This window comes from Mesoplodon densirostris, chromosome 1 (assembly GCF_025265405.1).
Source record: "Mesoplodon densirostris isolate mMesDen1 chromosome 1, mMesDen1 primary haplotype, whole genome shotgun sequence".
In the NCBI taxonomy this organism is placed as follows: Eukaryota; Metazoa; Chordata; class Mammalia; order Artiodactyla; family Ziphiidae; genus Mesoplodon; species Mesoplodon densirostris.
In genome coordinates this window covers 152,438,641-152,450,976 of record NC_082661.1, presented here as the reverse complement: position 1 = coordinate 152,450,976, position 12,336 = coordinate 152,438,641, and the positions used below count along the sequence as shown (strand labels likewise).

General features: G+C 38.3%; 1 protein-coding gene across 1 annotated transcript in view; it reads left to right on the top strand.

Annotated features, from left to right (window-relative positions):
• GRXCR1 (glutaredoxin and cysteine rich domain containing 1) overlaps window positions 1-11,516 on the top strand; it is a 349,214-nt gene extending 337,698 nt beyond the window's left edge. Inside the window, exons 3-4 of the mRNA XM_060110554.1 lie at window positions 2,577-2,642; window positions 11,337-11,516. Of these exons, the coding sequence (XP_059966537.1) occupies window positions 2,577-2,642; window positions 11,337-11,516 (246 nt within the window). The remainder of the gene's footprint in view (window positions 1-2,576; window positions 2,643-11,336) is intronic.
• Window positions 11,517-12,336: the final 820 nt, after the last annotated feature.

The window sequence follows — 12,336 nt, the reverse complement described above, 5'->3', positions numbered from 1 at the left end:
ATAGTCCACCTAATTTACAACAAAGGAGGCAAGAACTTACAATGGAGAAAAGACAGCCTCTTCAATAAGTGGTGCTGGGAAAACTGGACAGCTACATGTAAAAGAATGAAATTAGAACACTCCCTAACACCATACACAAAAATAAACTCAAAATGGATTAAAGACCTAAATGTAAGGCCAGACACTATAAAACTCTTAGAGGAAAACTTAGGAAGAACACTCTTTAACATAAATCACAGAAGATCCTTTTTTACCCACCTCCTAGAGTGATACAAATACAAACAAAATAAACAAATGGGACCTAATGAAACTTAAAAGTTTGCACAGCAAAGGAAAGTACAAACAAGATGAAAAGACAACCCTTAGAATGGGAGAAAATTTTTGCAAACAGAGCAACTGACAAAGGATTAATCTCCAAAATATACAAGCAGCTTATGCCACTCAATATCAGAAAAACAAAAAATCCAATCCAAAAATGGGCAGAAGACCTAAATAGACATTTCTCCAAAGAAGATATACAGATTGCCAACAATCACATGAAAGGATGCTCAACATCACTAATCAGTAGAGAAATGCAAATGAAAACTACAGTGAGGTATCACCTCACACCAGTCAGAATGGCCATCATCAAAACGTCTACAAACAATAAATGCTGGAGAGGGTGTGGAGAAAAGGGAACCCTCCTGCACTGTTGGTGGGAATGTAAATTGATACAGCCACTATGGAGAACAGTATGGAGGTTCCTTTAAAAACTGAAAATAAAACTACCATACGACCCAGCATTCCCACTCGTGGGCATATACCCTGAGAAAACCATAATTCAAAAAGAGTCATGTACCACAATGTTCATTGCAACTCTATTTACAATAGCCAGGAAATGGAAGCAACCTAAGTGTCCATCGACAGATGAATGGATAAAGAAGATGTGGCACATATATACAATGGAATATTACTCAGCCATAAAAAGAAATGGAATTGATTTATTTGTAGTGAGGTGGTTGGACCTAGAGTCTTTAATACAGAGTGAATTAAGTCAGAAAGAGAAAAACTAATACCATATGCTAACACATATATATGGCATCTAAAAAAAAAAAAGTTTCTGAAGAACCTAGGGGCAGGACAGGAATAAAGACTCAGATGTAGAGAATGGACTTGAGCACACGGGGAGGGGGAAGGGCCAGCTGGGATGAAGTGAGAGAGTGGCATGGACATATATACACTACCAAATGTAAAATAGATAGCTAGTGGGAAGCAGCGCATAACAGAGAGAGATTAGCTCGGTGCTTTGTGACCACCTACAGGGGTGGGATAGGGAGGGTGAGAGGGAGACGCAAGAGGGAGGAGATATGGGGATACATGTATACCTATAGCTGATTCACTTTGTTATACAGTAGAAACTTACATACCACTGTAAAGCAATTATACCTCGATAAAGATGTTATAGAAAAAAAAAAAAAAAAAAGAACCAGACCATGCTGGCACCCTAATCTTGGACTTCCCTCCTCTAGAACTGTGAAAAATAAATGTCTGTTTTCTTTAAAAAAGAAAAAAAAAAAAGAAAGAATAACTTCTTCCTTCTATGGCCTGTATGGCTGCATGTTGAGAAGTAGAGTGGGAGAAGGTAAGAAGAGGCTGGAAAGGAAAGGAAAATGGGGTAGTTCAAAGAAACATGATTAGTTTGTTGGAAAGTGCGTACATCATCCCAGTTCTCATTTTCACAGTAAAGTTGTTTTTTTTAAAACATCTTTATTGAAGTATAATTGCATTAGAATGGTGTGTTAGTTTCTGCTTTATAACAAAGTGAATCAGCTATACGTATACATATATCCCCATATCTCCTCCCTCTTGCGTTTTTAGGTAAAGTTCTCATTTTTAAGTCGAGTTTTATTCCATTGACTCTGGAGTAATTCCCCATTTGTGTTCAAATTCCCACTCTGCTTTCTCTCTGGGTGACCTTGCAATTGTTATTTAATCTCATTGAGGCTCAATTTCTACCATTAAGTGAGCCTAGCACATCAAATTAGATGATGTTGGATGCCTAGCTCCTAATACGTGCTTAATTACTGTGGGTGGTTATTAATTTTATTATTATCATTATTATTAGATGCTGTTATCTTAATAGCATTAAGGAGGGCATAACCTTAAGGACATGGATTCTAAGGATTCTGAGGAGGGCATGTCCAGGACTGCCTGGAATAGGGCAGAGGCAGCTCAGGCTGGGGATTTGCTCAGAGGCTTCCTTTCCCAGGTGGCTGGCTTAGGCTCCCTGAACAGCTCTGAAGGGTGTGCTGGAACCTTCCATCTCTGGACTTCATCTGACAGGCATGGACTTCCCAGTGCTCACCTTCTGCTGGCAGTCCTCATTTGCCCACAATTAGCCTCACTAGATGGGAGAGTATGTGAAAGGAAAGAGAAATTTCCTCTCCTCTTTGGCCTCCTGGTTCTGAGTTTACTTAGATCTGAAGGGAAAAATCCTGTTCAGTATTTTGTGAGTTAAACTTTCCTGGATAGAACTTTGTTTTCTCAAATACTAACAAAATGGATTTTCTTTCTCCCCTACCCTCTCTTGTTAATAGGGTGCTGAGAAAATTTTGTCAATGAATGAATCAGGAGAACTGCAAGACCTCTTAACCAAAATTGAGGTAATTGTGCTTTTAGCAACTTATTTTTAGTAATCAAAACATTCAACACACTCTGATTGTAATTGAGTTTTCCTAATTGAATTTTTTTCTCTGTGTTCTTACAAATATGTAACAGGATACATGTGGCGGTTTTAATTTGCTACCACCTATGGTGAGGTTTGCTCCAGCTAGAGTGACTTTAGTGTTAGTGTCTAACAACCTCGTAGTATTAGGTGAAAATTCCAGTCAGCTTTATTAGAGCCTAATTCTCTGTTATAGAGATGTTGATGAGGTGTTTCATGTCAGGCCATTATCTTGAAGCACATATAAAATTTTTTATTTAAATTATTTTATTTTTCCTACAGACCAGCTCATCATTTCTAAAGATTACAGAAAAAGTTATTTATCCAAAAGGGCACCTTTTAATTTTGTTCCTATATTTATAATGACAACATCTGAGAAATACTTATTCAAATATATGATGTTATCAAATCAATATGCAACCAGGAAGCCCTTAATACCTCTCTGCTCCAGTATTTTATCAGCCTACTTCTCTCTATATGTAGGATAAAATATATATATATTTTTTATAGTCTAAACTGGGACACCTTGAGAGTGAAAAGGGTGAATTAATAATTATCCTGGGGCAGTGAACCTGAACCCAGACTTTCCCAGGTGAACTATGCAATATGGTTACATAGTATCTATTGTGCCACGCCAGCTCTTTTTGGTCCAGTCTCCTTTGCTGACCTCATTTCTGATTCTCTACCATTCCTTCCACTTCGTGGTTTTTTACTACCATTCCTTTGTGCAAGCCTGCTATTGTTCCATTTCCTCATTCCCCTCCACCATCTTCAAGGCCCATCTGCAGTATCACCTCTTCCCCACATCATTCCTGATCTCTCACACCTCTGCATTCCTGTATCCCTCTTTTTCTTAGGTGTTTATCAAAGTCTTTTAATTTTTGTATTACTTGTCTTTGGGCATTTAATTCATGTCCCAAATGAACTATATACTACTTGGTGTTAGGAATCATGTTTTATTCATATAGTAATTTTACCGAGAAAGACAAACACAATGAGGGTGTGTACTTGATAATCTAAACTTCCTCTCAGCTCTAAAATCTGTATGGGTGGGTTCATTTCTTTCCTTTTGTTCCTATACTCTACTCCAACTCCATGAAACCATCAATTTGGGTTAATATGTATGTTTTATTTAAGTGATTTAACTTGGTTAATATGTATTATTATTTTCTCTGCACGTTTTTACTCTTACAAATGATGTCATGTAATGTACCTAATTGTGTTTCAAATTATTTTCTTAGGCACTATGCTTTTAAGAACCATCTATATTGCTATGCAAACCTTTAATCCATTTCTTCTAACTGCTGTGTACTTTTCCACAACAGCACTGTTGAATAGAACTTTCTTTGATGATGAAACTTTTTTATATCTGTACTATCCAAAATAGTAGTCACTGGCTGCATGTGGCTACTGAGTGCTTAAAATGTAGCTAGTGTGACTGAAGAACTGAATTTTTAATTTTATTTAACTTTACTTGATTTAAGATTGAATTCAAATCAAGTAAAATTAAATACAAAATTTAAAATAAATAAAATAATTAACCATATCCGACTAATGGCTACTATTTTGGACAATGCAGCTGCATGGAGCCCACCCAGTATTTTTTATCTACTCATTTTTTCCACTGATGTCCTCTAACTTCTCCCTCAAACAAACAGTGCTGCAAGGAGCAACCTTGACCATGTTTGCTTGTGGATTTCTCTGAGAGTAGGAATCTCTGGGTAATAGCTTATGCATAGCCCCAGTTTTTCAGGTAGTGCCAGATGGCTCTCCATGATGCTTGCAGCATCCAACACTCCCTCCTGTGGAGAAAGAGGTTTCGTATGTTCCCACATTCCTGGCAATGTTTTATATTGTTCTCCAATTTTCTGTTCTCTAATTTTTGCCAGGGTAGTAGGTATAGAGAGATATTGCCTTATCATTTTAATGAATGTTTTTCTGATAACCATTGAGTTTGGGCATTTCCTTGTATAATTGTTAAATTTTTAAATTTCTTCTTCTGTAAGTTGTGTATTCTTATCCTTGCCCATGAAAAGTGTTGGATTTGTCTTTTTTGTTGTTGTTGTTGATTCTCAGAAGATCCTTCTATATTCTAGATATTAGCTTTTTTTTTTTTTTTTTTTTTTTTTTTTTGTGGTACACGGGCCTCTCACTGTTGTGGCCTCTCCCGTTGTGGAGCACAGGCTCTGGACGTGCAGGCTCAGCGGCCAAGGCTCACGGGCCCAGCCACTCCGCGGCATGTGGGATCCTCCCGGACCGGGGCGTGAACCCGTGTCCCTTGCATCAGCAGGCAGACTCTCAACCACTGCACCACCAGGGAAGCCCTAGATATTAGCTTTTTGTTGGTTTTAGCCATTGTCAATATTTCCTTCCCTCTTTTTAGCTTCTTTCTTGGTGTCCTTCATCCAACAGAAATCTTTTGATATAATCAAATCCACTATTTTTCCTTATTTGGGGGCTTTTGAACTTTTATTTATGAAGTATCCTTCCATATTAAGGTCACAAAGATATTATCCTACATTTTCTTCTATTAATTACATTTTCATCTATTAACATTTTCTTCTATTAACTTTATAAATTTTCACTCTAGTTCTTTCATTCATGTAGAATCATTTCCATTTTGGAGAGTTAGCTTTCCAACATCATCTATTAAATAATCTATTATTTTTTTATAGCTTTATTGTGCCAATTTTTTTTTTTTTTTTTTTTTTTGGGGCGGTACGTGGGCCTCTCCTGTTGCGGAGCACAGGCTCTGGATGCGCAGGCTCAGCGGCCATGGCTCATGGGCCCAGCCACTCCATGGCATGTGGGATCTTCCCAGACCGGGGCACGAAACCGTGTCCCCTGCATCGGCAGGCAGACTCTCAACCACTGCGCCACCAGGGAAGCGCCCTGTGCCAATTTTTTATTATAGTAAATCCCCATATGTACCTGGGTCTTTGAGCTTTCTAATCTGTTCCATTGTTCTATTTGTTCCTGTTGTATCAATATCCTACTGTTGTTATTTCTGTGATTTAAAAGCATCTTTTAGAGTCTTATAAAGTGAATGTCCCTCATTACTCTTCTTTTTAAAGGTTGACGATTGACTTAGCTCTTCATGGACTTTATTCTTTTGAGTCTATAATTCTTAATTCTGCAACTTGATTAACACCACCATGCTATATATTAACATAACCTCTCTCTTTATCTCAGCTCAAAGAATTTTGAAAGAGGATTTTATGTTCTTCATTAAGTCTGTCTCAATTCTACAGATGACATAAATAAGCCAGAAACATTTAAAACTATACTTAATGTTGAAATATATACAATAGTACGGTACTGGCTTCTACTGTTCATAGGATTTGTAAGGTGTTATAACTCTGTTGGGCTGCTTTGTCCATATAACAAAACTGGTAGAGAATTTGCAGCCATCCAGAAAGCCCTGAACTCTGCCTGTGAGGGGCCTGGGGTTTAAGACAAACTCACCCAGGCAAAGAGACTGGTCTTGGAGAAGCAGTTGGAAGAACCAGAAAAAATGGATAAAGGACAAGATTTAGATCCAAACCCATTCCATTCTTCTGGTTGGCTTTTGGAAATGAAACAGGAGTTTAATATTCCTGAGGTAGGAAACATTGGAGTCCTTACTAAGTAGCAAGTAATATTCTTGGTATTATATGTATTCAGTTATTGAAACCTTACAATAACTCTGCAAGGTGGGTTCTATTATTATCCCTGTTTTACAGACAAGAGAATGGAGGCACAGAGGATTAAGTCACTTGCTCCAGACCTTACAGAGAGTGTTTGATTCATGATTTTAATAAGCCTGACTCCATAATCTTAACCATGAATCTATGCGGCCATCACTCTCAAATTAAGTATCATGTAGGTATCTGGGAAATCTGATCAAATGTGGCAGGACCCAAGGCCCAGATGAGAATTTTACTGGGAGGTAGACAGAGTACTAGGTCCAGGAAAGAGACTGAATTTTAACACTTGGACCTTATGCTAGTGTGGCATTGTGGAAGATGGGAAAATTGGCAATAACTTCAGAGAGAAAGCTCTGAAGAGACAGCTCCTACTAAGTTCTAATTTGCTGTTACTTGGGTGCTACATAACTCTTCACCCTGGTCTTTATAATTCAGGCCCCAGTTTTCAGCAGTTACCCCAGTAATGAAGAGGAAAGAGGCTTAGCATCTGCAGATGGGTCATCAGAAACGGTGTCAGCAAATCAAATTTCAAGTTTTCTGGCCCAAGAATTCTAGCATACTTCCCATCTAAGTGAAAATTGCTCGGGGAACCTGAGGGGGCCTGATTCACTGATGAAGACTTGTCAGTGGCCTCAAACATGAGGAGCTGGCCAAAGGCAGCAGAAGCAAGTAAAATATGGCAATAGCTGGTATGAGACTTGGATTTAATAAGGCTACCTGTACCAGTGTGGGTTCTGCTCCTAGGACAGTTTGCAGGGGATCTTCCCATTAACATATGAGCTCTACGTGGACACAGATTCTTGTCTATTTTGTTCTGTTCTTTACCTCTAGCGCCTAGAACAGGAATTGGAAAATAATGGGCACTCAATAATTATTTGTTGAGTGAATAGATGAATGAATCCTCTTTCATCCAAGGTTTTTTTTGTCTGTTTAGTTTTTTGTTTGTTTTTGAGAAGGCAAAGCAGTTAATCAATGAAAAAGAAGAGAAAAAGAATTATTTTATGTAAGAGAATGCTTGGGTGAAAAAGATGAATAAAAACACCATTTGGGGGCTTCCCTGGTGGCACAGTGGTTGAGAGTCTGCCTGCTGATGCAGGGGACATGGGTTCGTGCCCCAGTCCAGGAAGATCCCACATGCCACAGAGTGGCTGGGCCCGTGAGCCATGGCCACTGAGCCTGCGTGTCCAGAGCCTGTGCTCCGCAACGGGAGAGGCCACAACAGTGAGAGGCCTGCGTACCGCAAAAAAAAAAAAAAAAAAAAAAAAAACACCATTTGGGGGGTAAAATTTATTTATATATTTATGTATTTACTTATATTAATAAACAGGCCAAAGATCAAAAGCAAAGAGATGTCTAAGGATTTCCCCCAAACAATAACCGAGATGGATAGCTGATCCTGATGTTGCCCACACAGAGGAAGTCAGGGCATCCCTGAGATGATTAGCAATCACCTTGTTATGGCAGGTACTGGATTAAAGATCTCAGAGGGTAGAGAAGCTCTAAGTAAGCTTCGGCCTTGCTGTTTTTTTAAAGATATGGGCAAACATTTTGTTGTCATTGCTGGTGAGATTGCCAACATAGTGTCCACTTTTGTACATTTTTCCTTGTAAAGCCTGATTTGTTGTTTATGAAGAACAGAGGTAAGATTCCCAGCTATACACTGAGGATGCTGGAAATGGCACAGGCTGTCTGTACAAGGCATTGGAGCTATCAAAGACTGGCCTGACACTCCCTGGAGAAGCACCATTCTGGGTAATGTTGCTTCTCCGTGGTGTGGGTGGCCACAGCATGTTCAGAGACTACAGCAGCAGAGTACCACCTACTCACCTGGGAAATCAGGCCAAGTGCTCTGGCTGCCTCTCTCTGAAATTGGAACCTCTTTTTAAGTAGGATTGTGGCAGTACATCTCATTGGGTCAAGAATCAGACTCATACATCTGGCTTATGCATTCGGGAATATAAGCAACAAATTTCCTCTGTGTCAGCATTTTGTTCAGGGGCTTCTTTCCCAGCTCTTTATTCAATAAACTATTGAATATAGTTTAAAACAAAATACATAGAAAAAGGTGAGTCATCCAGAGATGATTATATGCCAAGTGTTCATTCTTTGATAATCTGTTACATGGAGTGAGTCTGCTTCATAGACAACCTGGATGATGGGGTTTATGGTCGTGGAGACTCAGATCAGTTGTTTCCTCTTTGGTAAAATACTTAAGAGATTTTCTAGCTCTCCTAAAATAAGGTTAGATGATCTGAGTTCAGACATAAGAAGTGCATTCATTTCCTGATCTTGAAGAAAACACTGAGTACCCTTGATCTTAGCATGCTGTTCTATGTTATATAACAGCAAAAACTCTTTATATTTATGAAATTTGAGTTTGTGCTACAAAGGAAACCCGTTTGACAGTCATTCATGAACTCCCCCCTTGTCCCCTTGGTCCTTTGTTAGAGACTAGGGAATGCTTGGGGGCTTCAATTCAGATGACTGCAGTATGGAGTGGATGTATTTGAAGACCACAAATAAATTTCCTAAAATAAAATTAATATATGAATGCAAAAAGCTACATCATCATTTTTAAATGGAATCACAAATAGACCAAGACCATCCTCAAATAATGTCATCAGAATCTCTGCAATGCTATGATGAGATCCGCCTTTTACTCAAAGGGTTGTTGAGAAGATTTAATGAGTGAATCATGTAAAGTGAATAGAACATTGCCTAGTCCGTATTAGCCACTCAATAAAATTAGTCATTATTAATCATTATTTCACTAATAAATCCTTATTTGTAGCTGAGAGCTACTACTAAGAGAACAGGGAGGTCTCTGGTTCACTGTTATATTCCCTACACCTTGCACAGTTCCTGGCAATGTGGACTTATTTGTGGAACGAGACCACTGAGTTTTATTTTTTAAAATTCCCTTGCCAAGAATATATGAACAGAAAGAGGTAAAAGGGAGGATGATTTTGCACACCTTTTTTCTTGAATTCCACCCCCAAGGGACATGCCTCTACCCAAACCACTATTCAGAAAAGGGGCACTCTGTAGATTTAGTACTCTTACTGGGTGCTATTCTCAATGAAGTCTGCCTGGTTTCCAGCTTTGCTGGGCTCCAGGGCACTGAAGAGCTACCCTAGATTTCTTAATTGCTTGAAGGTCAAAGTGTCTCTTGTTAACCACTTCATTGAAAGTGGAAGTCTGTTTTGTTACTACTAATAATGACTATTGTTAACTTCAGTTATTCCTCCTTCCTCCAACCTGGAACACTGTTTAAATTTGGGGAATTTTTTTTCCATCTTGCACTGAGGACAAAGCTGTCTACTGAGGTATTGGACTTAGGACACAGGAACATGTAGTATACCATGTTCTGACCATTTTTTGGTCAACCTTGCACAAAGAAATGACAAAAACCCAGTTACAAAGAAACTAAGTTACTACATACAATCTAACTTTATAGAAGAGCTTTGGGTATCTACAAACTTGACAACATTCCTTGTTTGTGTCATTCAGACTGGCAATCACTACTTTCCATCAAAGTAATTCTGTGTTACTAAAAATAAGATATGACATGGATTTTGCCATCTTGATATCATAGCAAAGTCAAATGGTAACTGTAAACAAATCTTACTATATACAGAATATGCATCTCTGAAAAGTGTTCTGGGAATATATAAATTTTAAAGCAATCATATCCTGAATGTTTGTTTCCCAAAGTACATTCCACAGGGTACTGATTATGAGAAAATTATAGTTGTTTTCTGGGAAAATGTTTCTTGCTGGGGACATGGTAGATTAAACCTAGTTAATCGGTTACCTTTTCAGTTGGATTTTTTGGAGACTTTATTAAGTACAGCTGTGAACTTCCAGGGAAAATCTATGTATGTCTAAGTATGTAAGGTATGTTTGAGTGTGATTGTGTGTGTGCATGTGTGTGTGTGTGTCTACATTTCCCAAGCTTACTTTAGCAATTACTCTTGTCACAAAGATGGGCTTTCAAACATTGCTTCAAATTCCTATTTTGCAAGTCAGAAGCTTGGTATTAACTCACGTTCTCCTTGTATTCATTCTGTAATCGATCCTAGACTCCCAGCAGCAAATGGATGCTGCTAGTAGACTCCAGTAAAAGTCACATGCTCAAAAAAGCAAATAGAAATACAAATGGATAATTTTCAAAATATCCCTAACATCTTTGCTAGTTAATTTCATTATACTTTCATGGATACTTTATTTTTACTTGAGGTAGAAAGGCTGAGAGCTACTGTGGGTAATTTTACAGGCTTGGATAAATGTCTTAAGATTTCTATGCCTGTTTCTTTAAATATAAAATGAGGATAATCTTGCTTGAATTAACTGCTTTACAGAAGAAGGTGTCAGTGTGTGTGAAGGGTGAGATGAGGGAAGATTCTATATAGTAATGCATTTGAAAGTGCTTTTAAAAAAACAAAGCATTATTCACATGTGCAGTACGATGATGGATCTTCAGTTGACAGTGGCTCACCACTCCAGCTTTTAGTTTTCTTATTTTCCAGACTCACTATTAGTCCTACTATTCTATAAACAAAGATATAAAACTGTGACGTGATACTAAAGGGAAAGTTACAGTATTTTCCTTTAATGCAAATGACCATTTCCTGAAATATTTGATTTGTAAACATGTGCTTTCATATGATGGATTTCTGGAAGTGTGTGCCCTTTAACCTAGAAGGTACCAGTCCTTACACACCAAGGTTATGCTATTGATGGCCATCAATGAGATAATGAAGGAAACTTCAGTTAGTGTTTCCCCTGCGTCTATTGTATATTAATGGTAGGTGATTTCAGGTCCCCAGCCATATTATGCCGATATTGTTTTATGACCATCCACAGTACAGAAAGACAGGAGGGCTGATGGAGTTGTCATGCTAACACATGTTCTATCCTCTCTTGTCCCCCTGCCACCTATCCAGAGAGTGCAGCATCCACACGAGTGTCCCTCCTGTGGAGGCTTTGGCTTTCTTCCGTGCTCCGTCTGCCACGGGAGCAAAATGTCAGTGTTTCGAAACTGCTTTACGGACTCTTTCAAGGCCCTGAAGTGCACGGCTTGCAACGAGAATGGCCTTCAGCGCTGTAAGAGTTGTGTTGGTTAAACAGAGCTCCCATCCATGGGGCGCCTGGTTTCATTGACTGAAAGCAATAATTTGGTTTATACTTTTTTTTTTTAATTGCTATGTTTCTGGATTAATCAATAAACTTTGTTTATTATAATTTCCTTTGTTTGGAGCTTTTGCTGTGACCATTTTCATTGATGTATTAAATAAATGTTTATTCAACCGCTACTATGTGCCAAGCCCTGTGCTAGACCCTGGTTTCTAATTGGAATTAATGGAGGGCCTGATAAAATTCTAAAGTCTGGTTCCTTACATGTGTTTGATTTTCTAAAGAAAATATACAATATATCCAATGGTGTCTATTGCAGTGCCACCCTATTGTTTAGGATGAGTTAATTCAGCTCTCTAGATGAATACATTTTATGTGAGCCTCAGCTGTAGGGAAGAAGAGAGCTCTGGGTAGTGGGAAAGAATATGATCTTACTTATACTTAAGGAGTAACTTATTTTTAAAGCTGTAAAATAGTCTTGGAGCTGATGATATTAATGATAAATTATTAATGTTATCCGATGAATTTCTTAGTGATGATACAAAAGCTGCCAGAAGACTTATCTGGATTTATTGTTTTAAACATCTGCTTTGTGCTATTGTCCCTGAAAACCCCCCCGAAAGATGCTGTTATGGTTCTCTTGAGCTGGACACAAAATATTACATAATTTGAAAACATAGTAGACAATATCAGCAAAGTGGACAAAAGGAATTTCTGCTATAATTATTAGCTGATGCCTACCTGTACATGTGTCTGTACTCTGATGGATTCCCTTATGAATGGTTTTAATAAATCACCTTCACTATATCT